Here is a 26,571-nt window from a genome sequence, read left to right as displayed (position 1 = left end):
GAAGACACTGAAAACAAAACACAGATTGCACGACGCTGCAGGCGTCACCTTGTACGCGAGCTCGTCGTCCTCGTTTCTGTCTCTGTTATCGGTGAAGTCCTTCATCTGGGACAGGAGCTGAGCTTTGGCGGCTGAAGTGCTGTAATAGGACGAACAGCTGGAGCTCGCACCGGACCGCCTGAGGGAGGAAGGGGGGGGGGGGGGGGGGGTTATTTTATTTACATGGAGATAAAACACAAAGAGGTCGAAGCGATTAAACAGACACGCGGTCGTAGAATTGAGTGATTAGAAAGGTACATAAATAACAAATGCAAATCTATTATGTCGGCTGAGTGAGGCAAAAGGAAAACATCTCGGCTCCGAACGAGCGAATAAAGAAACACAAATACGTGAACAGAGCAGATGACTACAGACATGAAACACATGATCAATACATCTAAATCAACGTTTTCCTCTCAGCTTATTACTTAAGTGTTTTTGTCACACATACATACCTCAAACATAATGTTATGTGTGTTCTTGTTTTTTTTTGCTCATATTTCATTAAAATATGGCTTTAAAACGGAGTAAAGTTCTGTATTTTTAAATCGGGTTTGGACAGGTGGAACTGTTAACCACATATCCCAGATCTCTGTAGGTACACGAAAAGGACAGTTGAGAGAAATGGGTTTAAAGGCACAAATTCTGATTAAATTGCTCACAATAAATGTAAAGGAAAGTGAATTTTGACGGCAAATTGTGCATCTAAACTCTCTGGGACTCGTGTTTCTGTCATATGTGGCAACAATTACCCATCTGGCAACCGCAGATAGAAACCTGCCGGCAGTGCGGAGCTCTGGGAGAGGTTGTGGGGAATCAGGGGATCAGCTCAGTGACAAGAACAATCCGGTCTTGTACAAATCAAATGGTCTGTGTAATTAACACAGAGACGTACATTCCACCACTTAAGCCTCTCTCTCTCTCTCGTTCTCGTTCTCTCTCTCTCTCTCTCTCTCTCTCGCTCATGCTCGCTTTCTCTCTCTCGCTCTCTCGCTCTCTCTCTCTCGCTCTCTCTACCTGTCCAAGCTGTCGGTGTTGTGCTCCGTGGTTTGGTAGGCCCCTCTCCAGCTCTCCCTGCCCGACTCTCCCTCACCGCTCTGGGGGAAGAGCTCCTCCAGGCTCAGCCTCCCTCCGTCCTCCAGCTCTTCCTCCTCCTCCTCCTCCTCCTCTTCCTCCCCCAGGGAGCCGCTCTCTACCCTCGCCTCGGTGTTGTTGATGTCCGTCTCCAGGACCGTGACCGGCAGCGCGAAGCAAGGGAGCTCGCTGGTGATCGGCTCGTCCTCCGCCGGGAGCCCGTCGTCCTCCTGGAAGTCGTCGATGTCCGTTTCCATCGGGATGTCCAGGTCCACGTCCAGGCTGTGAGCGGGACTCGGACTGAGGGTCGTCTCCGATTCGGGGATCTTCTGGGGCTCGATGGTCTGGAAGCCCCGGTTCATACGAAGCTGCTGCTGCTGCTCGTAGTGCACGGAGAAGTAGGATTCGGGAGGTAAGACGCCTCCGTTTTCTTGGACAGGTGGCAGGTTCGAGTCGCTATGAACTCTGGGAGACGGGGATCTCTCCCACTCGGCTCCTGGTCTCGTGTTGGACTGCTGATTGTGAGGCTTCACTGTTACTTTCTCCTGGTCGGGGCAGACGATCATCTCGGATAAACTGCAGAGACACAAATACAAAGAAATCTAAGTCACTAAAAATGGCTCCAGGAGTCAAATTTTACATATTTTGGTTCCCTTAAAAACATGGAAACATGAGTAACTGAACACTTTAACCTGCTTTACCTGCTGCGGTGATGTCACAGTGTGCTGCAGGGTGTGGCCAGTACACTGTGACATCATTGCAGGGTGTGGTCAGTACACTGTGACATCATTGCAGGGTGTGGCCACACGCGCAACAGTAAAACAAAGATTTTCAACTGAAATCCTGTCTTTTGAAGACGAGAAGATTTTACTTTCATGTCTCCAGCTTGGCTAAAAAAAGCAGGATTGACCCACTAGAACCACTGAAGAAGAGTGAGGTTGTGGTGGGTGGAGGCACATTCTGTAACAATTGAACTCCCAGCTCACCTGCTCTCTGTTGGCGGAGGTGGAGGAAGCGACGGTAAAACCTCCACCCTCTCCTGCTGGCCGCCATACGAGCCCCTCAGGTCCTTCTCTTTTGGGGGCGGAGCCACCGGCCTGAAGCTCCTCCTGGAGAACATGGGACTGGGCGGAGCAACGGTGAAACCCCGCTCCTGGGATTGAGCCTGATTCTGATTGGACGAGGCGTGGGAGAAGGGTTGTTCCTGCACTTGTGGTGGATTCTGATTGGACGAGGCGTGGGAGAAGGGTTGTTCCTGCACTTGTGGTGGATTCTGATTGGACGAGGCGTGGGAGAGTTCCTTGGTTTGGCCGCAGCTGCATCGCGGGCAGCCCTCGGAGACTTCCCGTCTCTCTGGGGGAAGACTGTAGGACCTCTGCCTGGACGTCTCAGGTAGAGGGACGCATGACGAGGAGTGGGTCGGATGGTGCGACTCCGCGGCGCCGAAGGACGGAGGGGTGGCGTGAGGTGAAGAAGAGGAGGTGAACAAGGCGTGGTGAGACGCACGCCTGCGGTGGAACTGCTCCCACTTCGGGGGCGGCGGTCTCGGCGGAGTCTTCTTCCTGTTTGGGCGGGCGGCGGCGCCGTCGTCTCCTCCTCCCCTGACTCCGCCCACTCCTTCCTCCACCTCGCTCAGGGTCTGGCTGGTCGCCACAGAAATCGACGGCGACCAGCGGTGGCTGCCGCTGGCAAAGCGGAGGTCGTTTTCAGACATGGCTCGTCCTCGCAGCGAGAGAGGAGCCGGCGGCGGCGGCAGCGGAGCGAACGAGTGTCCGTTGCGATCGCCACCGCTGTCGGCCCGTCTGTGGCCCCATCGACCCTGCTGGTGCTGATGATGCGGATTAACGCTCTCTGGAGGTCTGGACTCCCGTCTCCAGCTGGAGTAGTCCCTGTGAAGTGGAGATTAGAGAGACGGACGTTTAAAGTAGGCGGTTCTTTGTCAACAAACAAATTAAAGGGTCCATTAAATTCATTCTCATTTTTATTTATTCTGTTTCTTTCCAAAAGAAGAGCACAAACCACCGAGCTGATGGAGAAGTTTTTACAAGAATTGTGAGCGTAAACTCTTCATAACTAATAACTAAAGAAGTTTAAATTTGATAATTCAGTGATGTCTGCGTTTGAGGGGGCGGGACTTAGAAAAGGTTTAATTTGTAGTTTTAGGTTATAATTATGCGGTGGAACTGCCGGGACTTTACATTTTGTGATTGTAGATGAGATTGAACAAAGAAAACAAAGTTTCAAAAACCTATTTGAAAACCTTTCCCTCTAGGTTTTGAAATTTCCCCGTTACGAAACTAAAACAGTCGGAGAAAGTGGTTAAATTACAGTAAATGTTTCCTTTTTACATTCCGGACTCTCTGAACTGTTTCTGTCTCAGGTCCAGTACGAGTACAAGCTAACATACAGGAATCACCCCCAACCACACACCATTAAGGGCCCATTTGTTAAGCATGGATGATTGCTCTGCACACTTAAGAGCTCATTATAGTCAAAACACAGTCGGGCATGACTGAGTGGGATTTCCGCCCCCCCGTTGGTGCACAATGGGCCGACCCCACCCAACGTCTCCGGAGACTCACTTAGAGACAATCAGAGACGGAGCAACACGTGTGCCGGCCATGTCAGGAATATAGAAGGTCAATCAAGTCAACGCTACTTGTTGATATGAATGTGAGTGTTTGGACGAAAGGAAGCGGCTCACCTCTCAGTCAGGCTGCACTTCCTGTTGAGCGTGGGCGTTTCCTGTTGCCGGGCGGGATGCATCTGTGGAAGACGTTTTTTTAAGTCTGGTTAATGACACCGAAAGGAATGAATCTGGTAATGAGTGTCCGTCAGCACTTGTCCCCGCCGAAGGGAGGTGGTGCGTTACTCCACCCTGACATACACTTCAATGGTGAGAAGTCCAAAACCTGCCTGGCAAGCCATCGCTCCATTTCAGCTCACTTTTCAAAACACTAAATTGTTTTATAGTCTGTGTTTCCTTCTACGGCTGCAACCGAAAATGTTTTCCTGAACCAACAAATCGACCAATTATCTTAAAATAATATATAAAGTATCGCAGAGCACAAGTTGCCGTCTTCAAGTCTCTTGTTTTGTCTGAATATTAGTCCAAAACCAAAATATTTTAGAGTCAGAATCACAAACGGTTCATTGCCAAGTATGTTTGACACATAGAAGGAATGTTGCATGTCAATAAACAGTTCAATAATATCAGACATCATTCAACATATGAACGTTTTAAACAGAATATAATAAACAGAAAATAATAACTCTGTTTTTTAAGTGTTACGTGTCAGTTTAATATAATAGAAGACTCAATAAAACATCAAATTTGCAAAAAATTCTCATTAAAAACAATGAATCAATTACAAAATGTTGCATCCTCACATTTAATTGTGTTTTATTCTATTTAAATGTAATTGAACTCAATTAGACTGTGTATATTTTATTGATGCTGAGGGTGTGCTTTTATTTTATTTTAATCGCATCTCAATGTCTTCATCTACTGATAGTTTGCTCGGTTGTTACCGAGTTGAGATTATTTTGCCAAACTTCTGCTAATCTCATTATCCTAAAACAGGTTCCATTTTTGTTGACTTGGTAGAGAAATAAACGGGAAGAATTCAAGTGAAGGACTTAAAGAAACTGATAAAACTGTCTCTTGTGGATGAAAGAAAAGATTCTCTTTGAGACGAATGTGTCGAATGATGAGGTCACTAACGGAGTCAACAGTTCAGACCGAGAGACTCAAATCATTTGGTGGTAAAAGTTGAAACCCAACGCTGCCATTATCGCTGACACAAGCGTTCGCCGCTGTTGCCCAATCTCCCTCAGTTCAGCTCTTGACCGCACGCAGGATGCGAGGTTTTCGACTTTAAACCGACCGTTCAACCACGGAGGGACCTGGACCGCTCACAGCACCTCTGGTCTCTGGTTCTCTTTTAGCGGTCTGTTTGTATTTATACATATTTCATTTCTTGGTTCATTCCACTGTCATTAAGTGTGTGTCCATAGATTTGTCTTGGTGAGTTCGAGCAGCACTCTTACCTCTGTGGGCGTGTAGCTCCTCGCTGTGTAACCCTGGTGAAGAGGCTGCTGGTTCTCCAGGAGCTGAGAAGGTGCGTTGACGGGATGAAAAGCCGATCTCGGGACTTGATGCTGGGTGTGGCCGTGGGAGAACGCCTGAGGCTGGAAGTTGTGTTGGAAGTCCTGGTTTCTTTCTTTGGTGCCGTAAGACTCCCGATGTGAGCCGAGCAGAGCATCGTCTTCCCTTTCCTTCTCTCGTTCCCTCTCAAGCTCCTTCTCTCTTTCTCTTTTGAGACGTTCCTTCTCTTTTTCCCTCTCCAACTCAAGCTCCCTCTCTCGTTCCCTCTCCCACTGTCTCACCCTCTCTTCTCGTTCCCTCTCCCGCTGAATCTCCTTCAGTCTCGCCCTCTCCATTTCTAACTCCCTCTCCCGTCTTTCCTTCTCCCGTTCCCTGTCCTCCCTCTCTCTCGCTTGCTTCTCTCTCTGCCTCTCCATGCTGGTGCTCACAGACATCCTCCTGGCTTCCGTAGTGTTTTGAAGCGGCGCACTTTCCTGCTGAAGCCCCCCCTGGTAGGAGTATCTCCTCTGATTGAGCTCCCCTCCCTGGAGATGGTGGAGGGGTTTCTTCTGCCTGTGACTCGACAGACTCGAGATATTAGACGCGCCTTTGCTCGTCTCCTCGAAAAACTTCATTCTGTCTGCAAACGGAAGGATATCCGACTCGTCTGTCCGAGAACTGGAAGAGGAGCGGCTGTATGAGGAAGTGGATGAGGGGGTGAAGGCACAGACCCCATGCCGTGACCCCGTGACTCCCGACGCCTTGACACCCGAGACTCCACACCGCCGTTCTGGTTCTGGCTGGAGTTTATGCTCGGGGGTCCAACGCCAGCGGCGGGCTTTGCCAGCAGGTGCCGGTTCCTCCACGACTCGGACGCCGACACCAAAACTGGGCACTGCTGGGTCCACAATCTGGACGGACCCGGATGGGATGTTGTTCTGAGTCACTAAGGCGTCATCGTTTGAGTCACTTGAGGGTTTTGCTTTCTCGGCCTGTGCTGTGGTGCTGGCATCTTGGGGACTAACAGGTGAGGCAAATGCAACGGTGGTACTCCTCTCCTGGGCGGGCAGTTCAGGCTCTGCCCCCTCTTCATTGAGGTCTGGACCCTCTTCCTCCTGGACAGTTTCCCCACTACAGAGCAACCCTCCTGGGCCACGACTCCTCTGAAGCTGGGCCTTTTTCCTCTGGATCTCATTGCGGAGGTTAGTAGCAAATCGCTCGCTACGACGACGGTTTCGACGGTAGTTCCTGGACGCGCTTGACTTCCTCATGTCTGTCTCTTCTGCTACACCCGCCTTACTTTTACCTTCACTTCCTCCTCTATCCAATTCCCTCTGCTCCTCAAGTAATGTATCCACACTGGCAGCAGCGCTAAGAGGCTCAAAGTCTCTCTCTAGTATCTGGTCAGAGCTTAACCTTCCCTGGGTTGACGATCCAGTGGAGTGTCCCGGTACGCTCACAGAGCGGCCCCATGGGTGGTGAGGCCCACCATTTACACCCACCCCATCCAGCCTTTTACTTGAGTCTCCATCATCATCATCTCCTTCTAAGAACACAGATCCCGGGGTCGAGCAACGGCTGCCCCCCCACTTGTTTGATGGCGCGTGGAGTTGGTTGTGAGAAGCTTCCTGGTCTTCCCTCGTGGGCTGAAGAGATGAATGGGACCACTGGCTGCTACAAGGGGCCAAGGAGGGACCAGAAGTGTTCGACGGATTGCGAGGCTCCAAAGAAGAGCCGTCGCTATTACACTGCAATAACTGAAGTTGTTGAGCATGGAGCTTATCGGGGGCGCTGTGCCGGGGAAGCCCCGTAGAGGAGTGCTTAGTCTGGGAGTGCGTGATATGAGACTCCTCTTGAACCACAACGGAGGATTCTGCAGGCAAGGAGCCAGGGCGAGAGGAGGTGACGGTGACTAGTGAGGACGCCACAGGATCAGAGATGTGATCTGAGGTCGTCTCTGGATTGTAGTCTTTATTAGTGAGAGGATCACATCTGATATGTCTCACGTCTTCCGTCTGTCTTTGGATGTAGTGCGAGTCTACGGTATCCTCTTTTAAATTCCCAGCTTTGTCACCTTCTCCTGGTGCAGGGAAGCCGTTAACAATTCCTGATTCAACATTCAGAGAGGACTTCTTTTCGTCAGGGTAAAAGGAAACACTGGAAATTTCAATTGGAGCGGAGACGCACCGTTTGTTGGCGGCATTAGGCCGAGTCCGGGTTGCCCTAAAACTGTCCTTCCTGGTTGGAGGCTGAGGAGGGCTCATCTTTCTCTCAGCTCCTCTTTCTCCATTTCTTATGATCTCAAAGTCTCCTCCCTCGTAACAGCAGGAGGAAGGCCTCTCTTTTACCTGAACAGGCCTTGCTCTTGGCCTGGTCAGGGACCTGGACTTGGGTACAATAAGCTGCACCTCATCCGGGGCCTCGCCAGACGAACTCCCCAGGGTTGAGGTATCACCGCTCGGGTATCCTCGACAAGCCGGCCCCAGGCTCTGGAGGAGGTTGTCCATGGAGCAGGCGTCACCGGGCCTTAGCGGCACCGTCGCGTAGTCGGATGTGTTTGAGCTGGCGGAGAACGAGCTGTAGGCAGAGTCTCTCTTGTCGTTGAAGAGGGCGGGGTCGACGGGGGAGTTGTGGGAGTCGGAGTACGGCTGCGCGGTGGTCGTCGGTGCGTCCAAGCTCTCCATGGAGCCCAGGGAACTGCTTCGGTCAGTGGAGGAGTAAGGTCTCGACAGCTGACCCCACTGCAAGGACAAGTCACTGCAAAGACAAGGAGACAAAGTCGATCAACTGAAGTGTTTCAAAAGGAGACTTTGATTATCTACTTGGGATATTAAAGGCAATCTTCAGACTAAACAAGCACGCTGACGTCACCGTGACAAGTGTCACGTTGCTAATGGTCCCCTGAAACAGTGTATGTGGTTCTGGAATACGACTTTTGAGCTGCACAGCTGGGAAGTCTGCTTTCTATCAGTCCTGAGCCGGAGACCTACGGCAGCACCACGTGATTTCAAAGACATTTGGAGGAAGCCTCTGAAGGCGGAGAGGGATTTCCTGCTCATCAAATGCAAACTGCCTGAAGTCAAAGTCTTCCAGTCAACCCTGTGATTCCTCTCGTTCTGTCCCATCTTCTTTACAATAAATGTTGATTTAATCCAAAACCGCATTTTTCAAAACCTACTCATTCAAATTTGATTGACATCGTTAAATGAAAACAAATTTGTTCACGTTTACTTGACAGTAGGTCAAAGCTTCGCATTGATTACATGACATGATGTTTACAGAAGAGCCCGCTCATGCTTTAGTCAGTACGAACCCATATTTGGTTTATACAGCCCAAAATCCCAAATTTGATCCAGAGGGCTTTACAATCTGTGCAACATATGGCACCTGCTGCCCTCAGACGCTTGATTCAGATGAGGAAAGACTCCCCAAAACCCCTTCAAACCTTAAGGGAAGCAGAGGAAGGACAGCTCTTCCACAACCACAATGCTGATTGAAGCCGACCTGTGTTGCACATCACCCTCCTCGTTCTAACTGTCCGATGAAAGGCCAAGCATGCCCCAAAAAATAGTACAAAAAGAAGAAGTGAAAAAGGAATTTCCCAACAATCCCAACTTGTTGGAGAAAACCACATAAGACAAGGTGACGGGGAGTTCTTTTCAGCAGAAGGAGAGCTTAAGAAACGGGGGTATCGATTCCAGAAGGAAGGGGCACCCGGTGTTTCTGTGCTTGGTTGAAATCCAACCCGTAAAAGGCTGCTACAAAAATGTAATTTTCATTTTTATGTGGTATTTCTCTTTGCTGTATGAAGAGAGTGGTCACTCACCCCTTTGTATTTCTTTGACGTTCTTATTCAGACATGAGGGAAAGTAGCCAAGGAGGTTGGAGAAGAGAGACATTTCTAAAAGCGAGCTTTGATCTCAAACAAGTATGAAGACACAGCCAGCAGACGCTCCCCGGGCTGTTTCTGTGGTATTTATGGTTTGCAAACCATGCAAAGATCTGGATTAGTTCCACTAATAAAGTATATTACCACAACTAAATCTAATAAAAACACGATCTGCTCATGAAGTCAAATATTTTCGTGGTCTGCACAATCTGTGTTGGTCACTTTATGCACTCACCATTTTGAGGGAAATAAAATCCATGACATTTACTTTAAGAGCATGCAAGTGCTTTTGCATGTTACGGCTCATTTATTACAAATCCTATTTTGCAAGGGATTCTTCGGCGTTGAAGAGAAGAATGGAATTTGATTGGCAGCCTTTGTTTTTTCATGAATTTCTGAAAATCCTTTCGCTGGCTTTTAATACTTTATAAGTTGTGGAATCCAACTCTGTGAACATCAGGTCTGGTAAATATTTTTGTAAATGTTAGGCACCAGAAGTCCACCACAAGGCAGTTGGTTTTGGTCAGGGGGCAACCTCCAGTTGTGAAGCCAATTTTTAAGTGCCTTAAAACTGCATTCCCTCTGCTGTCCACCAGGGGGCGACTCCTCTGGTTGTATAGAAGTCTATGAGAAAATGACTACTTCTCTCTTGATTTATTCCCTCAGTAAACATTGTAAACATGAGTTTATGGTCTCAATCTCTAGTTTCAAGTCTTTTAAAAGGTTGCTTCCTTGATTTTCATGTCATGCAGAAATGAATGGAAAACAATGGCTGCCTAGAAAGGTATAAGAAACGCATTCAAAAGTCTGAAACTGTACAGCAAGAAGCAAAAAAAGCTCCATTATCTGCATGAGAAACTAGTCTTTAAAGGAAGTGAGCAATGAATGAGAAAGGAGAGGCGGCTGTATAGATTTGACCTGGGTGACAGCGAGAGGAAGAGAGGAAATGAGACGGGAGCGGGGCAGGAAATGACTGTCCACTCCTGGCCAATCAGACGGCCACGTGGAACATGCGAGTGTGAGGGTTGACGCGGATGAACCATCACACAAACACTGTTCACAATGAGGCCGTGTGTGTGTTCACACAAATTACACACACATGCTTTCCCGTCTTTCATCCGCTCAAAAGAGCTCAAAACCCGGTGTGTGTTGTCTTTTGTCTCAAACACATTTTTTAGTGGTTTAGTTAAAACACACACAGATGCAGACTGTACAAAATGTCCAACTCCATCACACAAACACAGCTTCTTGAGCGTCTTCCTCTCTTTGTCCACATGTGCTGGGAGTCACATGCCATTGTCCAGAGTTCTGCCGGGAGCTGCCTCCTCATCAGATAGTGTGTGTAGTTTGTTGTGCAGGACAAACTGTGGGAATAAGAAACCCCCACACACCCACACCCACACCCACACACACACACACACACACACACACACACTGCTATCTAACCCACATGGGACTCTTACATCTAATAGCGGTTCATTATATCACCGACTGTTATCAGAAGGAGAACAAGGCGCTGACGCACTGCCCCATAAAAGTGACAAAGACTATTTTCATTGTGAGTCAACTCACAGAGGACTGCGGTGACTTCCTCTTTCCTTGTTTTTAAAGGATTACAGCTCAGTTTAGTGAGGTCACACTGTAGTACAAAGACTACTGTACTTACAGGCATTCTTTTTATTTAACCTGACTGAACAATTGCTTCTTTGTGGTGTAAAAATATCCACGATTACATTTAGAGCTGAAACAATTAGCTGTGTAGCTATTGTGAGAATAATATTTAAATTATACGAGTGATGATTTTGGGTTTACTGCATGTACAGCAAACATTGTCTTTTGAAAAGTGCGATACAAATAAATGTTATTATTATTCTTTTGGACTTTTAGTTGGTCAAATTCTACAGACCAAACAATTACATGATTATGATAAAGATTCCTCGTTATTTGGAGCAATCATTATGATGCGGCAGACACTATATAGATTCTGAAAGAATAAATAACGACACTAACTCTAGTTGAATACATAATCAATAAATAAATGCTGCTACAGCCTCATTTGGTCCGGTATGATAAGTAGCATATGGTGGCTAATGTTAGCTATGTTTAAAAAAAAAAAAGATATTGGAAGTTAACCAACATCTTAATTCTATCTATCTTCTTTTCCTACTGTTACATTGTGGAGGAGCATTTAGAATTATTGTGTAGTTTCCAAAAACGGACAAAACTACAGAAATCCCATACAAATTTAAGAGCGGCAACTTCCCAGAATCCTTTGCAACCACTTAGAAGTGCATAAAAGTCAAGCTCAATGCATTTGTGTCTCTTGTCAGAGCTGCCTTATTTCACCCTCAAGTTCTGAAGCTTTGTCTACTCCCCAGAAATGTAGCTTAGCATTGAGCTACTTTCAGCCCTTCAGATCCGATGGTTCAACACATTTTAAGCTGGAAAAGCTGGAAGAGGCCGACACAACGACTATTAGCTAAATCCTGCTACGTGACAGCAATAAGAGACAAAAGCTGTGAGAAAAATATATTGTTATTATTATGCAACTAAACTAACGAAATGAAAAACATCCACCTGGTCGCCACACAGAAGTCGGACAGACAAAGAGCAGGTCTGATTGGTTGTCACTTTGGAATGCCCAAAATAGACCAATGGGCTTCCTGCGTGGGCAGTGTTGACATGAGTCAAACACGGTGATGTCACCCGCTCCCTGGCAGTGACTTACAGTCCTCTCAGGCTCATTGTGTGGGATTCAAACCTACAGCGGAAACCTGCACACCGGCAAGTGTTTTATTGTAAAACTCCCGACAGCTGGAATGAGGAAGTGAATATATTTAGCAGTGGATGAAATCACAATCGCATGTTCAAATCACATAATAGGAGTCGAAAAGTGAGAAAAGTGACCTCACAGGAATTAAACTTTGGGTTTTATTGATTGTCATTCGGTTGAAAATGTTGTTTGGTGTTATCAAATGTTATAACATTTAAAGATGCAATAACACTTTTTATAAGCGAGGTAAATGATTTATTTTGCTGTAAAATGTAGCGCTTCATCACATAAAGCGTGACAATCCGCCGCTCACCTGTTGTCAGTCGTGTGCCAGGGTAGTGTGTACGAGCCGGGGTGGAGCTGCATGGCAGACAGAGGGGGAGGAGGGGGGAGAGGAGCCGGAGGAGGAGGAGGGAGCGGCGGCTCCGACAGCTTTGCCAGGTGCCAGGAGTGAGGCCTGAGGAGAGGAACGCTGCGCCTGTGGGAGAGAGGTGAGACTCAGGTGAGGAAGAGCCGCTTTGTGCTGATACGGCTCTGGTAGCGACCTGTCAATCACCGTGTAGCCCCGCCCTAAAGCATCCCCTGCTTTATGGTGTGTGTGACTCTAAATGGACCATCATGTACTAAATGAACATCATGCTGTATTGAAGAAGACTTGAAACTAGAGATTGAGACATAAACTCATGTTTACAATGTTTACTGAGGGAATAAATCAAGAGAGAAGTAGAGTCACTTTCTATAGACTTCTATACAACCAGAGGAGTCGCCCCCTGGTGGACACTAGAGAGAATGCAGCTTTAAGACTCTTCAGTATTGGCTTTCATTTTCAGAACCAGAGGTTAGTTGTGGACTGATTCACAAGCTAAATTTATTTGACCAAGTGAGATTTTGCCCAAATATTAAGAAGCTGCTGTGGTGTTGCATTTCCTGCATGAACCCTTCCAGTCTAATTATATGCAGTAAATGTGCAACATGGATAAATGAACCCTGACGGACGTCATTTCCTTCCTATACCGTACGTCACTTTTTCCATTTTGCAACCTCTTGTTCAAAGAAACATGGAGTTGTTTTGTGTTGGTCGAAACAGAATGATTTATCCAGACAAGATGTTTATTCGCAGCCACAGTTGGCAAGTGTCTCTCAAGATCAGGGCTCAAATAAAACTTGCCGACCCAAACTGTGTGGAAACAGCCCCCTCAGAAGTTGTTTGGCCTTCGATTGGGCTGCCATTAAAAACTCATCCGACATGTACTGTAAGTTCCCCAGTCTGATCGGAAGCCAGACATTCCAGTGTATCCCATGATATTCCCTAAGTCCCTTACACAGACTTCCGACCCCATATGTTGGCCAGATCCAATTCAACCCCCTGCAGACTGTGTGTGTGTGTGTGTGAGCGTGAGACAGAAAGGGAAACAAAAAGAAAAACTGTGAAAATAAAAAGGATATGAAGAGAGGATGCCCAGTCAGCAATAAAGCTGCTGTTCTCAGAGGTCTGAATGGACCACGATGTGTTTGTCTTTCAGATTAACAACAGTTGGGAAAACTGCAGCTGAACGGAAACAAATGTTCGTCGTATGAAAACAACAAACGCTGTTGACTTGGCTTGACTCAATGTTGACTTGGACTTGTCTTGAGTGAGATTTATCCAGATTCAAACTTAATGTGGACTTGCTGGACTGACTTGAGGCTCGTCTCGTCTCGAGTTGACACCTGACTAGAATCCAACCGGGTTTGGACTTGTCTCATTTGATGTGGGACTTCACAAGTCTCTTTCTTGACTTGGACTTGTGTCAACTGACTCGACATTTAACAAAATTTGAACTTGACTTGATTTGACACTTGACTGATCTCACACCAGATCTGGACTTGTCTTGATTGACACAAGACTTGACAGAACTCTAGCTTGAGTTAAACTTGTTTCAGTAGACTTGAGACGTGATCAGACTTGTTCTTGACTGGGACTTCACTTGGACTTGTCTCGACTGACTAGACTCGCTTGATTTCAACCTCTCTTGATTGACGTGAAACTTAACAAGACTCAAACCTTGTTATTGACTGAAGCTCGTCTCATTTGACTCCAGACTTGTATTGGACTTGTTTTGATAGACGTTAGACTTAAGACTCGTTATTGACTGGGACTTGTCTCATTGGACATCAGACTTGGCTTGGGCTCGTCTTGATTGACATGAGACTGAACAAAACTCATGTTTGCCTGGGCTTAGTCTTTAACCTGATTTGGACTTGTCTTGGTAGACTTTAGACTTGACTAGACTTATTCTGGACTGAGACAATTCTCATTTGACTTTAGACTTGGCTTAGGCTTGTCTTGATTGACTTTAGACTCAATAAGACTACTTCTTGACTGAGATTTGTCTCATTTGACTTTAGACTTGGCTTAGGCTGGTCTTGATTGACTTTAGACTCAATAAGACTACTTCTTGACTGAGATTTGTCTCATTTGACTTTAGACTTGGCTTAGGCTGGTCTTGATAGAAGTTAGACTTGACAAGACTCATTGTGGACTGGGTCTCGTCTCATTTGACTTCTGCAGACTTAGCTCAGGCTGGTCTTGATTGACTTGAGACTTGACTAGACTCAAACCGAAGTTGGAATAGTCTCAACTGACTTAACATGGACTTGTCTCTGTTGACTTGGGACTAGAATACAGCTTTGGAAATCACTAAGTCAACAGCTGGATGGGCAGAACGTCTGAGTCTAGTAAAGTGGTTTGATTCCCCCAGGAGAGTCTTCGGTTAAGATTCCCAAAGTGAAAGTACAAATAGTAAAACGAGACTATTCTGGGTATTTCAGAGAAACATTTGGAGGTAGAATTCTGGGAGAGGAATGCGGATCCTGGCACCGTGAGGGGAAAGGAAAAGCACCATTTCTGAGTATTATTGTTTATGATAAAGAAGGAGCACCATATCCAAAATAAACACTCTTGTTTCCCGGTCCTCGCTCCTTAAGAGGGATTTCTATCTGAGCCCACCGATTGTTCGACTCCGCTGACAATGTCCTTAAATTATCCCCTGAGAAAGTTTATATGGAGGCTGTGTGTGTTTCTTTTTGTGTGTCTTTACCCCCTCTGTGTGTGTGTGTGTGTGTGTGCATGAACATGTGTGGGAACTGTCCAGACTCATCCAGAGAAAATACCATCATCGAACCCACCACCTCCTCTTTTCTCCAACTTTAGCTTTCAGAGATTGATGACCGGGAAAGTCAAAACAAACGACGTGACGGCAAAGTTAGATGGAGAGAGTATGATGAAGACAAATGTGCAACTTAAGAATGTAATATAGAAAGCAACTGTCATGTTTTGTGGCCGTGCAGAGGAGAAAGTTCTTTCAAAAACCACATCACCAATAGAGCAGAGCTCGAGGGAGGATCAGCAATTTTGTGATTTATAGTTAGAACTGCATCTTCTACATGAAACCAAAGCTGAGATATTGGGAGGCAGTGACAAGCGGACATATCAACAACATCCTTTCTACGAATAAGCAGTTTCTACTACGTCACAGAGCATTCTGGTCATCGCAGTGGTCCGTAACGTTGCGATATTTGATTTTCTCCGTGTCGACCGGCTCTATTTAACCATAGAAAGGTTCCAGTTCTTGTAGGTGAAGTTTTCTTGAGGACCAAAATCTTTCTTGGGGAGTGTTAAAGTTTTTGCTGCATTCAGTGACACTCTGTAAACTGCGGCCCTTTCATTTACAGGACACAGGGAACAGCAAAGCGCTGTTGTCCAGTCTATCAACTGTACAAGTTGTTAATAACATAATCCAAAGAAATCCCCCTTTCCTGTTCTCCGACACTGTAACCCAGCTGGCTCCCTGTTTCTATGCAAATAGGAGTCACATGAATCATGTTTTTCTAAGAATGTGCTGACGTACGGGAGGTAACGGCGTGTCCTGGACGTGGAAAACCGAGATAACGAGTAAATCGCTGCTGTGATGTCGCCGCGACCGCGAGATCCAACCAGGAAATCCAATCACGACGAGCTCCCATTCATGAATACATTTCCAGGTTTTACGTGCATCTTAAAGTGAGGATTTGATCAAGGAAACACACAAAAAACAGATATGTAATGGTGGCTGACGCGTGAAATGAGACACAAATGGCGAGAAAAAGAAGTCAAAGGCCGAGACATTCTGAATTCTGCGTCCTGCAGCTCTGAATGAGCCTCTGTGAAAAGGATCGGCTGGAATGTCCCACTTAATGCTCAGAAACTGCAACAGCTGACTGATACCGAAAAGGTCAAACGCGTATAATCTGAGTCTCACTCTCACACACACACACACACACACACACAGTCTCAATACAGTACAGCAGGAACAGCAGACAAAGGCAGCCAGACGAATAGAGTTGTCTCTCACTGATGAGGACAGAAACTGTTGCAAAGCATGACGTTCAGAGGAGAGGAAGAACAAGAAGGGAGGGTTGATTAAAAAGATTGTAAATAAGAACAAGATTCTTGCTCAACAACCCCTCCCTTGCAGATAGAAGCGTGGCTACTGTTGGCCAAATGGAAAAACCTTTTCGTCGAGTGTAAGAAAGTAGAATTCCCGCAAAAAGAGTCTTCAAAGAACTCGCGTAGAAGATGAAATCATTCATTTTAAACTGATGTGCAACCTCAGCAAAGACCTACCGGACTCTGAAGCATGCGCTGTCAAACTGAGCTCCCCAGCATCCCCGACACCCCGGAGTTCAAGTTCAGAGAGTCGAGCGTCTACTCGGCAACACGGACGACTCTCAGTCCTCTTCGCAGGTTTTCCTGAAGCCGGGTTGAGGTTTTTGTTCGTTGCGTCGGTGGAAAAGTGTCCGAGAGCCGAGTGTCCATCTGAAGATGTGAAGCAGCCTGCAGGGAATAAACCACCCGACGATGCTCATGTCCCCTCTCCCTCCTCTTCCTCCTCCCTCGCTCCTCTCGCTGGAAGACAAAACATGGCTATTTCTCTCTCTCTCTCTGTCTCCCTGCCTCTCTCGCCCCCTCCCAGGCAGGATGCGTGAGTCAGTGAGAGAGGAAGTATTGTGGGGAGCAGATAAAGCGGTGGACGGCTGCTAAAATAATACCCAGAGTTCCACACTGTTATTGTTTGACCGGGGGGGGGGGGGGGGGGGTAATGCAGAGGTACTTCCTCCTTGTGTGTGTGTGTGTGTGTTAGCGTGCACGTGTGTTTGCAGAGCGTGAAAAAGTGATAGAAAGAGCAAAGAAAGCAGAGAGTTGGACGGACGAGGGGGCTTTTCTTGTCTCGGTTTGGCCGAGAGACGAGAAAAACAAAATGTGGTGAAAGACGAGGAATGTGAGCGATGACGGGAGGTCTGCAGGAGAACTCAGGAGTCGGCGGAGCAGTTAGAGACAGAAGCATCGAGTGCAGGTGATGGATGAACAGGAGAGGTGACTTTTATTACTCTGCTCATCGACGCATTTCTTCATCATCAGACCTTAACGTTACTCCTGCATGCTCATGATAACCAGCTTTATTTTAGGCTTTTCTTTGTACTTTACTGGGACGAGGATCTTGGAATTTTGCAGGATTTATATCAGACAAACTGCTGTTTAATATTAGTAGTGAACAATGATTGTGGAGGGAATAATGTATCTACTGTAGTAGGTAAATGTGCAAAGTATCTCCACTTATTGCCGGAATAAAATAATGAATAAAGGATAATTGACTCCTCACATCTAGCAGCTGACAAAAACATTCAATTGAAAAGAATAAATTAAATGTTAAAATATGGCATCCTGGGGTTTTCAGACACCAAGCGTATAATTACATGTTACATGTCACCCCCCCCTCTTTCCTGTTGTTTCCTGTCAGCTCAACAGAATGCTACCTGATAAAAACAAAATAAATAAATACGTAACCAAAAAATGTAAAATAAATTTCTCGAACTAAAATATTTTATATTATTTTTTGTTTTTTAATAATTCTTTTTTAATCAATTGATTATCAATTTCAGAAAATAGAAAAAAAAATCCCATCCCAATATAGATAGATATATATATACACACACGTATATATATTAAAATTTACGACATAAATCAGAGAAAAGCTCATCATGACATTTGAGATGCTGAAATTTAAAAATGATATTTTCTGTCAATTGATTGAGTTTACGTGACTGATCGTTTCAAGTTCTGTCCTGAGAACCTCTGAAAGGAGTTCAGTCAGAACTCTTACATAAAATATATAAGCATGAAATAAATCTGATGACTGGAACTTGAGTCAAAGATTACTTTTCTTACCAAATATAGAATCAGCAGTTTTTCTTTTACTTTGTTATCGTCCCACTTATACGTACACTCGGAAGCACGTGTGAAAGGACTGAACTGTAGCTCAACCCAATCTGTTCACCGTCTCTGGCTCAAACATGAAGGTAAATACACATTGAACAGCCGATAAAACCATCGCCTGTATCAGTGACGCTCCACCGCCTCGTTATTCTCACCAGACTTGAACCTCACAGAGAAAAACATCCAGAGGTGTCCGACGTGAACTCTGTTGAAGTTTAACCAACCTCGCAACAGCAGACACTTAATAACGCGAGGCCCTCAGAGGGCTTCAAAGGATTTCCTGGAGACGTATATCTCCTGCAGACTGTGTGTGTGTGCGTGTGCGTGTTATATACATGCATGTGAGCAGATTCCTCACATTCCCAGTCTTCCCGTCAGAAGGGTGAAGGGTTAACTATGCCAGAAAGCCTCAACAACCTCACCTCCTCCCCTCGGCCCCTTTGTGTTCGCCTGCAATCAGGAACTATTTGTTTGCTCTGTGCGTGTGTGTGCGCGTGTGTGTGTGTCTTATGGGTCTTCATCACCCTCGATAATGGATTTCTGAATGACACACACACACACACACACACACACGTTGACCTGCATTTACTCCTTAGACGCACACAAAAGTATCTCTCTCTCACACACACGCACACACACACACACACACACACACCAGGTAATCAGTACAGTGAGGCTCATACAGGAGGTCGATGGCAGGAAGGGTGAAGTCCGCTCTTGCATCTGCAGCACAATGCGCTGTTTGTTACTGCTTGATCCCCGAACATTCTGTGTGTGTGTGTGTGTGTGTGTACTCTACTGCCATTAACTTCATCTAACTGTCAAGAACACTGACAGCGAGTATTAGATGCTGTTCCGTCAGACACAGTGCATCTTCAATGACTGGTTCCTGAAGGCACTCAGGAGTTAAAACTGTACGATGTCTGATGTTCAAGCTCTCTCTCTCCATCAACATCAGTGATTTAGTGTGATGACACCTCATGTCCTGGTTCCTCTTCCATAAAAGAAACATCATTTTAACGTGCGTGTGTGTGTGTGTGAGACAGTGTGTAGGGAGTCAGGCCAGTGTCGTGTATCATGGAGCCGCAGTTTAACGGGCCAGTTAATAAAAACCAGCCCGGAGGAGACGGATAAACTGTAGAAGACCACACGCGTAGAGGACGAGCTCTCTCTCACACACACACACACACACACACACACACACAATTTTCACTATCCTTGAATATTATTGCAGACAATAGTTCCAATCTGAACGTTCTTCAGTTTTTTTTATCACATCAGACAAAGAAAAGCAGGAAACCTTCTCGTCTGAGAGGCTGGAAACAGCAGAATGTTGTCATGTTTTACTGAATAAATAGCAATTCAACAATTATCACGTGCAAAAGTATCTTTTTAAATCGACACATGAGTTTATGTGTAATTGCTAGCACAATTTAAACAGAATTTAGTCATCAGTGAAAGGAACCCGGAGAACCCGTCCAGCCCGGGATTCGAACCCGCGCCCCTCTAGCCCCTCGTTTCTTCATCGTGCATGCAGTGTTTGACTTCTTTCTATACGGGCCGTGTATAAAGGACATAAAGTCCATGAATATGAGCGTTAATTACGTGCGTCCGCTGCGTAGTGGACGTTGGTTTGTGGCGTTTATTGTCGGTCACACTCGTTGTCTTCTTGCTTCTTCACAGTTCATTTTGTTTTTACGCCCTCTGGCATTTCAGAGAATAAAGCATCCTGAACTAAGGCACAGACACACACATCCTTCTTCTCTGTCCACAACGTGGATGATCCGTCCCAAACAGCATCACAAGCAAAATCACTTACAGCCAGCGCCCTAATCGGACCCATGCATCTGTGCGTGTGTGTGTGTGTGTGTGTGAGGAAGAGGTCTTGAGGAATGCCAGGAATGCGTATTGTTCAGTTTGGGAAGCGGTGATGGGGGGGCAGACTATTGTGTTTCATGGGTCTTGGCACCGCAGACCTCGGTCTTGCCCCGGTCTCCTGAGACCCTGTGGTACAAAAACCTAAACAACGGGACGTGTGTGTGTGTGTGTGCTGCTGAAGCAGCGATCAACACAGGTTGCTGTTTATTCCTAACTGAACCCCCCCCAAACTTGGCCAAAATAAATGTTTAGTTTGTGCGTAGCAGAGATGAAACAAAGAGCTTTGTCACGAAGTTCTGTCGAGACATCAAACATCAAACGAGACGTCAGCTTCTTGTAGTTATCGTCTTTAATCTCCTCGTCTTCACTCCTCCAGCGTTTCTTGTTGCCACGTAACTCCAATCTGGGATTTGTTGCCCTGTAATCTGATTGTTTTATCTCCAAACTGTAGTTTGGATTTTCTTCTGAATTTGAAAAAAGATTGACAGCATGAAAATAAGACAAACAGCTGAAAGTTTTTAGTTTGCAAAAGGCACATTTTCTCAATATGTACATAGATTTAGAGCCAAAATATTGCCAAACTTGACACCTGAACCCAACCCAAAGGTTTCATTTTGGATTATTGACGCAGAAGAAAGACACAACCAGACAGAGAAATATTAATTCATAAATTATATACACACCAAAAGTTTCAGCGCCAAAATGGCCTGAACCTGACTTGAATTTCAGCATTTTGCCGACGTTATTTTTGTTTCTAAATTTCTTCTCGTGTTAGAATATCACATGTGACCACAGTTATAGATTTGAAATATTTGTGTTGGGTATTTTAAATGCACTTAACGAGTTAAGTGCAGACTGTTGCTCCTCTATTCTTCTTCTACCGAGTGTTCTCGGGCGGAAACGACTTGAAACACAAGGTTTTATGTCTAATTAGCCGAAAATCACAACGTCAGGCTTCATCATCCCGTCATTAATCCTTCAAATAGCGGTTCAGCATTTTGGGGAAAACACAGTTATTGATTGTGTTGCAGCTGGAGCCTGCAGCCAGTTAGTTTAGCTTAGCATAAAGACTGGAAACGGGGGGAAACAGCTAGCCCGGCTCCGTCCAAAGGTACCCAGAATGCACCACATCTAAAGCTCACTCATTAACACAACATATGTTGTTTGTTTAAAGTGTATGAACAACAATAAACCCTCCATCGAAAGAGCAGTTTCCTGTTCCACCAGCAGTCGTATATAAACTCTGATTGATGTATATATATACAAACTACTTGGTCTTTGCAGGTTTCTTCTTCCCACACATATTTCACCAACGCATGAAGTCCAAGCTGGACAGGAAGTAGAGAGAGGAAACTTAGGAAAGAACAGGAAATAATGCTGAAGGTGAGGAATGTTCTCCTGCCTGTCTCATGGCTGCCCACTGAGAGAGCACACACACACACACACACACACACACACACACACACACACACACAGATCTAACAAAAGGTCGGTGAAAACAGGAAGTAGTATCGAAGAAACATTTCCAGGTCGAGACAACACAACATCCCTAAACATTCTTTCCCTTCCAGAAATACAGTGTATTGGAAAAATGAATCACTTAAAAACACCCCAAAAAAAGACAAAAATACCCCCTGACAAAGGAGGTGAAAGGTCACACAACATGTGTACCAGAGTTCCTCATGCAATATTTAAAAAATAGAAACGATGAAGCGGTAGAAATAAAACAGCAGTAGAAGAGACAATCCCACGTAGCAGGATGGTCAGAGCGGCGGCCATTTTTATGTGCACCGTTGCCATTAATGTCGTTGTAGCGCTAACGTCCGTATAAACTAAACCGACTTACGGCAAGTCGCGGACGCATTGAGGTGAAGTTTTGCAGCAACGACCAAAAGGAGCAGCGTAGTAGTAACGTTAAGAAGCGCAGAGAGCGGAGTAAATCGCTAAAATTAGCATTGATTTTGTGTAGCATTAAAGCATGGTGGAATTAACACGCTAGCTAGCTCATTCCACCATGCTTTAATGCTACACCGACGTGGTTGTCACCATAACAAAAACAACGACCGTTCTACTTCTATTTTATTTCCATGTACAGTATTATTACGTACAGCAGTGTGACGTTACGTGGTTAAATATTGTTTGGAGGTGCTTCTGGGTAATGAAGTCCTTCAACTGCCAAAAATGAATCCAACTGCTGCTCCTGCGTAGGCGTTTGCTTGAAAGCACACTTCTTAAATGATCCTTTGTTTACGCTGTCTTGTTATTGGGTTCTTTACGTTAGTGGACGTCTTAAGTAAGAGGAAAATAAAACATGAGTTAACAGCAGTGTGGGCACTTTTTTATCTTCAGTCTGCTCGTTAAAATGCCCGTGAAGCATCACGACTGATCTAAAAGTCAAATGGGCCCAAACACACTAAATTCCTGTGGTTTGCCAAATTTAGCCTGCATGCCTGCTCCTCTTTCAGCGGTGCAAGGACAATGCAGCGAGTCTGAATTAAGATATTATATTTAAAGAATGAACAATAAAGTGAGAAACGAACAAAAAACAGAGTGTGAGAAAATGGTTTTAACATCCTTCTAGGAGTCAAAGAGCATGAGAATCAAATGTTTTATATTTCCGGTGTTGCACAACTCCGTCATGGAAAACCTGTCCGATACAATACAGCCCTTTATAAATCCAATACAAGCCTGCGTATCAAAGCAGAAAAGTGGCACAAAAGCACCATTTTCCAACCCCGAAAGTGGAGCAACTCGTCATCTCTCCTCGCCAACTCCTCATTTCCTTCCTCTGCATTTACATCATGTAATTAAATCAACTATGTACATTTTTCCTTGCCTGCTCTCTCCGTTAGAAAAGCTCATTTATTCACGAGTGCTCCCGCAGTAAAACACTGTTGGGGGGGGGGGGATCCATGCCGCTGCTCTCCATCTCAGTTCAGGTTAAGTGAGTTTTAATTGAGCTTCGAATAACAGAAAAGGCACAAATGCATTTCTCACACTCACTAACATACATGTAAACATGTATGCAGACACGTATAAAAACATATATGCAGAAGGAGTCCACGCAACTTGGCGCAAATGTTGACAGATGTTTGGCGGGCAGCCATCTTGGAAGACCAGGTAGTCGTGGTGAAGTAAGAGGGCACCACGAGCAGCGCAGAAAGAGACTAGTTTTTAGAAAGAAGGGGTTCCAAAGGGGTTCCTACTCCCCAGAACCACTGGCTTACTTTGAAAATGACTTGTAGAATGTTGCTGTTTCGCTCGTAGTGTCAACACGGCAACAGGGTTTTTCTAGGAGCCTCATGAGGAACCCTGGGTTGGATCCAGAGGAAACCTTTGGAATATTATAGGATTCTCGGTAGAACCCTCTGGATGTGTTCTAGATGAAACCCTTGGAATATAAATGGTTCTCGGGAGAACCCCCCTGGGTTGGTTCTAGAGGAAACCCTTGGAACATAAAAGGATTCTCGTTTTGAATTCCTTCTTTGTCTAACATGCTCCTGACATTTAATACAATGAGGCTATTTCTGCCTCCATCACACACATCAGGTTTTTACAGTCCCAATAATAACGACCCACGAGTCAGGAAAAGAACCAGCGGTCCATCGGTTCACATGCCATCACCGTACCAACGGCCCCCTCGTGTTGTTAAAAGAGGTGGTAACAGGTTCTGGCTTTGGACTAAGGCTCCTTTTCCACTGTTAAAACTATACGAGAAGAGCCAGAACTCCTACGCTACCTTCCAGAGGGTTCCTGGTTCCTACAGTAATGACTGGAACTGGCACAGGGAGTCGGGGTCACGGGTCACGGGTCACGCCCAATGCCGAAGCCCTGATTGGCCATTAGTGTCGGTAACGCGTCAATCGAAGTGGGTTTAATTCATGCGTGTGGTGGCCATGGTTAGAGCGCTCCTGCCAGAATACAAGTACCAGCTCTCTGTGCCGGCACACAGAGTAATATACGCACACCATCCATATTAAACACACCGATTCAGTCACACACACACTAACGGTAATCACAGCGGAATGAACGCCGTTTTAACGAGGCCGCTTTGTTGCTAGAGTGGTGCCTTTAGTGTTCAGTGTTTTAGATGCATCATGGGAATTCTCATGAATCTGCATTTATGAAATACAAATATATATATATATATATATACACATATACACACACACACTGTATATATACACTGTATATCCTATACCAACAGAGAATATGTGCAAACACGTCTACATACTGTTATTATACTCTACATTATGATTATGTGTAGGAAGGAAACTCTAATCTGAGAGGAACAAGTGTTGCTTTTACATGTGGAGCACATGTGGATAATGATGCACACATGTCTACACACACACACACACACACACACGTATGAGTCAGACATGCAGAACATACCAGACACTGACACACACACAGTGGATTTAACTGGGTGGGATTGCTCATGACCGGTTGCATTCCTAAAACCATGTTTGTCTGAGTCTGTGTGAATGAACCTATACTGCATGTGTGTGTGTGTGTGTGTGTGTGTGTGTGTGTGTGTGTGTGTGTGTGTGTGTGTGTGTGTCGGCCTACTGCTGCACAAACAGGAGCAGGAAAAAAAACCAGCAACGCTCCGACTGCTGGATCTGGTTTCAAAGACGGCAGAAGAAGACGTTCTGCAGCCAAACAGCTGTCTGGAGCTGTCCAGAGAGGACAGAGCAGTGATTCTAACACCAGGGACATCTCACGGGGGGGGGGGGGGGGGCAGAGAAGCTGCAAAGTAAAACATTCTTTAAACTTTTACTATACAATGTGTGCTTCATTCCCACCTTCATCCACTAAGTGGCAACAACACAAGGTAGGAAAGAGTCTTTCGTTCATTAATTCATTTCCCAGATAGGGAGAGAGGAGAAAGTGTGAATGTGTTGCCGCCGTCACACCCGGCTCCTTGTAATCCACTCTCTACTCGTGGAAATATTCACGCTGCCATTCGTTCTGCTTCCTGAGCCAAAACACCAGCGGGGGGGGGGGGGGGGGGGGGGACTCAGAGACCTGCAGCACTTCATCTAGAACCAGGATGCTGCACATAAACATCAAAGCTGCTCTTATTCATGTTTATTTACGTCATCGATGGATCCGCTCAGAGTGACTCTTCATGCTTTTCAGGGTCTTTCAGCTGTTTTTACAGCTTCACTGATGATTAAAGCTCATCATAGACCCACATAGTGGAGCATTTAGCAGCTAAAGAGACAGATATTTATCTCAATGGTTGGCCAAAACCCAGGCTGCATCCACACGAATATGGTTTTAAAAACGGTGTTTTAGGGGATCTAAACACGGAGCGAAAGTTTTGCGTTTTAAAACACGAAATGTATTAGTGTGGGCGGAGCCCAACACAGAGCAATAACAGAGTAAATATTGGACTTTAATTCACCAGTTAGCCAGAAACACAACTTAAAGTTAAACGGCAACTGTTTGCTAACAAGTTCTCTGTAACTTTATAAACTTTCCAAAGGTGATAAAATGTTGATTTTGTTTCCGCAAAGTCTTAAACAACAACAACGTCAATGCAGCTTTAAAACACACAGATTTTACATTTTCCTCACTTAATATGAGACTGAACTACGGCAATAAGTTTGTATTCATAGTTTACAAAAGTGAGAATTTATTAGAAAAATACTGGAATTTTCCTGAAATTATCATAAATATTCTGCACTTGACTCCTTTAAGGTTTAACTTCTATTCCAAAAGATGACTCTCACACACACACACACACACACACACACACACACACACACACACACACACACACACACACACACACACACACACACACACACACACACACACACACACACACACACACACACACACACACACACACACACACACACACCTCTTCCTGTGAGGTGTGCTTTTGTTTTTTGCGTGTGAGCAAAGCAGCAGAATCTGACCTCCTTCTCGTCTCCTCCCTCACCTTCCTTCCCCGATTCAACGCCAAGACGTCTTTAAGTGTCGGCACCAAACACACGAACAACAAATGCTGCAATGTTCCCTTTGAAGTGATTGTGAAGGATCCGTGTGTGTACCTCCTGACGGCGAGCTTCAGTATCCGGTAGGATCCCTTGATGAGGATGAGGGCTTCCTGTCTGCTGCCGTAGAGCGCCGACCCGTTGATGTTGATGAGCTCGTCGCCCACTTTCAGCTTGGTGCACAGGGCGGCCTTCCCTCCATCCTCGATCTGCAGACAAAGAACCGGTTTGAGAGATGAGACGAGAAACAGAAGCACATGCAGATTAAGAGAAGCGAAAGTCACAGAAGTCACTTCAGGATACGACCATGCTGCCAAAGTTAACTGTTGGGGACATTTTCTGTGAGGCTGTCTCTGTCACCATGGCATCTCCAAAACATCCCGCAGAACCATCACATTCCTCTGTAACAGACTGTGTGTGTGTGTGTGTGTGTGTGTGTCACACAGTGGTGGAGCCCGAGTTGTTAACGCATCGCTGGGATGTTTCAGTGCAGCAAACGGGTGAAACACTGAGTGAGGTGCGAGG

The 26,571-nt window shown here is 45.6% G+C and overlaps 1 protein-coding gene across 3 annotated transcripts in view; it reads right to left on the bottom strand.

Annotated features, from left to right (window-relative positions):
• The window catches only part of shroom4 (shroom family member 4), a gene marked incomplete at its 5' end in the record, with an annotated part of 38,244 nt that overhangs the window by 3,658 nt on the left and 8,015 nt on the right, over positions 1-26,571 (bottom strand). For 2 of the 3 annotated variants that reach the window (XM_079295373.1, XM_079295374.1), the window contains 7 exons: positions 49-178; positions 1,057-1,689; positions 2,100-3,002; positions 3,818-3,879; positions 5,164-7,957; positions 12,176-12,340; positions 26,104-26,255. In XM_079295373.1, coding sequence (XP_079151499.1) covers positions 49-178; positions 1,057-1,689; positions 2,100-3,002; positions 3,818-3,879; positions 5,164-7,957; positions 12,176-12,340; positions 26,104-26,255 — 4,839 coding nt within the window. Of the gene's footprint in view, positions 1-48; positions 179-1,056; positions 1,690-2,099; positions 3,003-3,817; positions 3,880-5,163; positions 7,958-12,175; positions 12,341-16,507; positions 16,648-26,103; positions 26,256-26,571 lie in introns of those variants that run through there. The other variant, XM_079295375.1, reaches the window with a different exon arrangement.

The sequence above is a fragment of the Melanostigma gelatinosum genome (genome assembly GCF_949748355.1).
Source record: "Melanostigma gelatinosum genome assembly, chromosome: 23".
Lineage (NCBI taxonomy): Eukaryota > Metazoa > Chordata > Actinopteri > Perciformes > Zoarcidae > Melanostigma > Melanostigma gelatinosum.
This window is presented reverse-complemented; position numbering and strand designations above follow the sequence as displayed.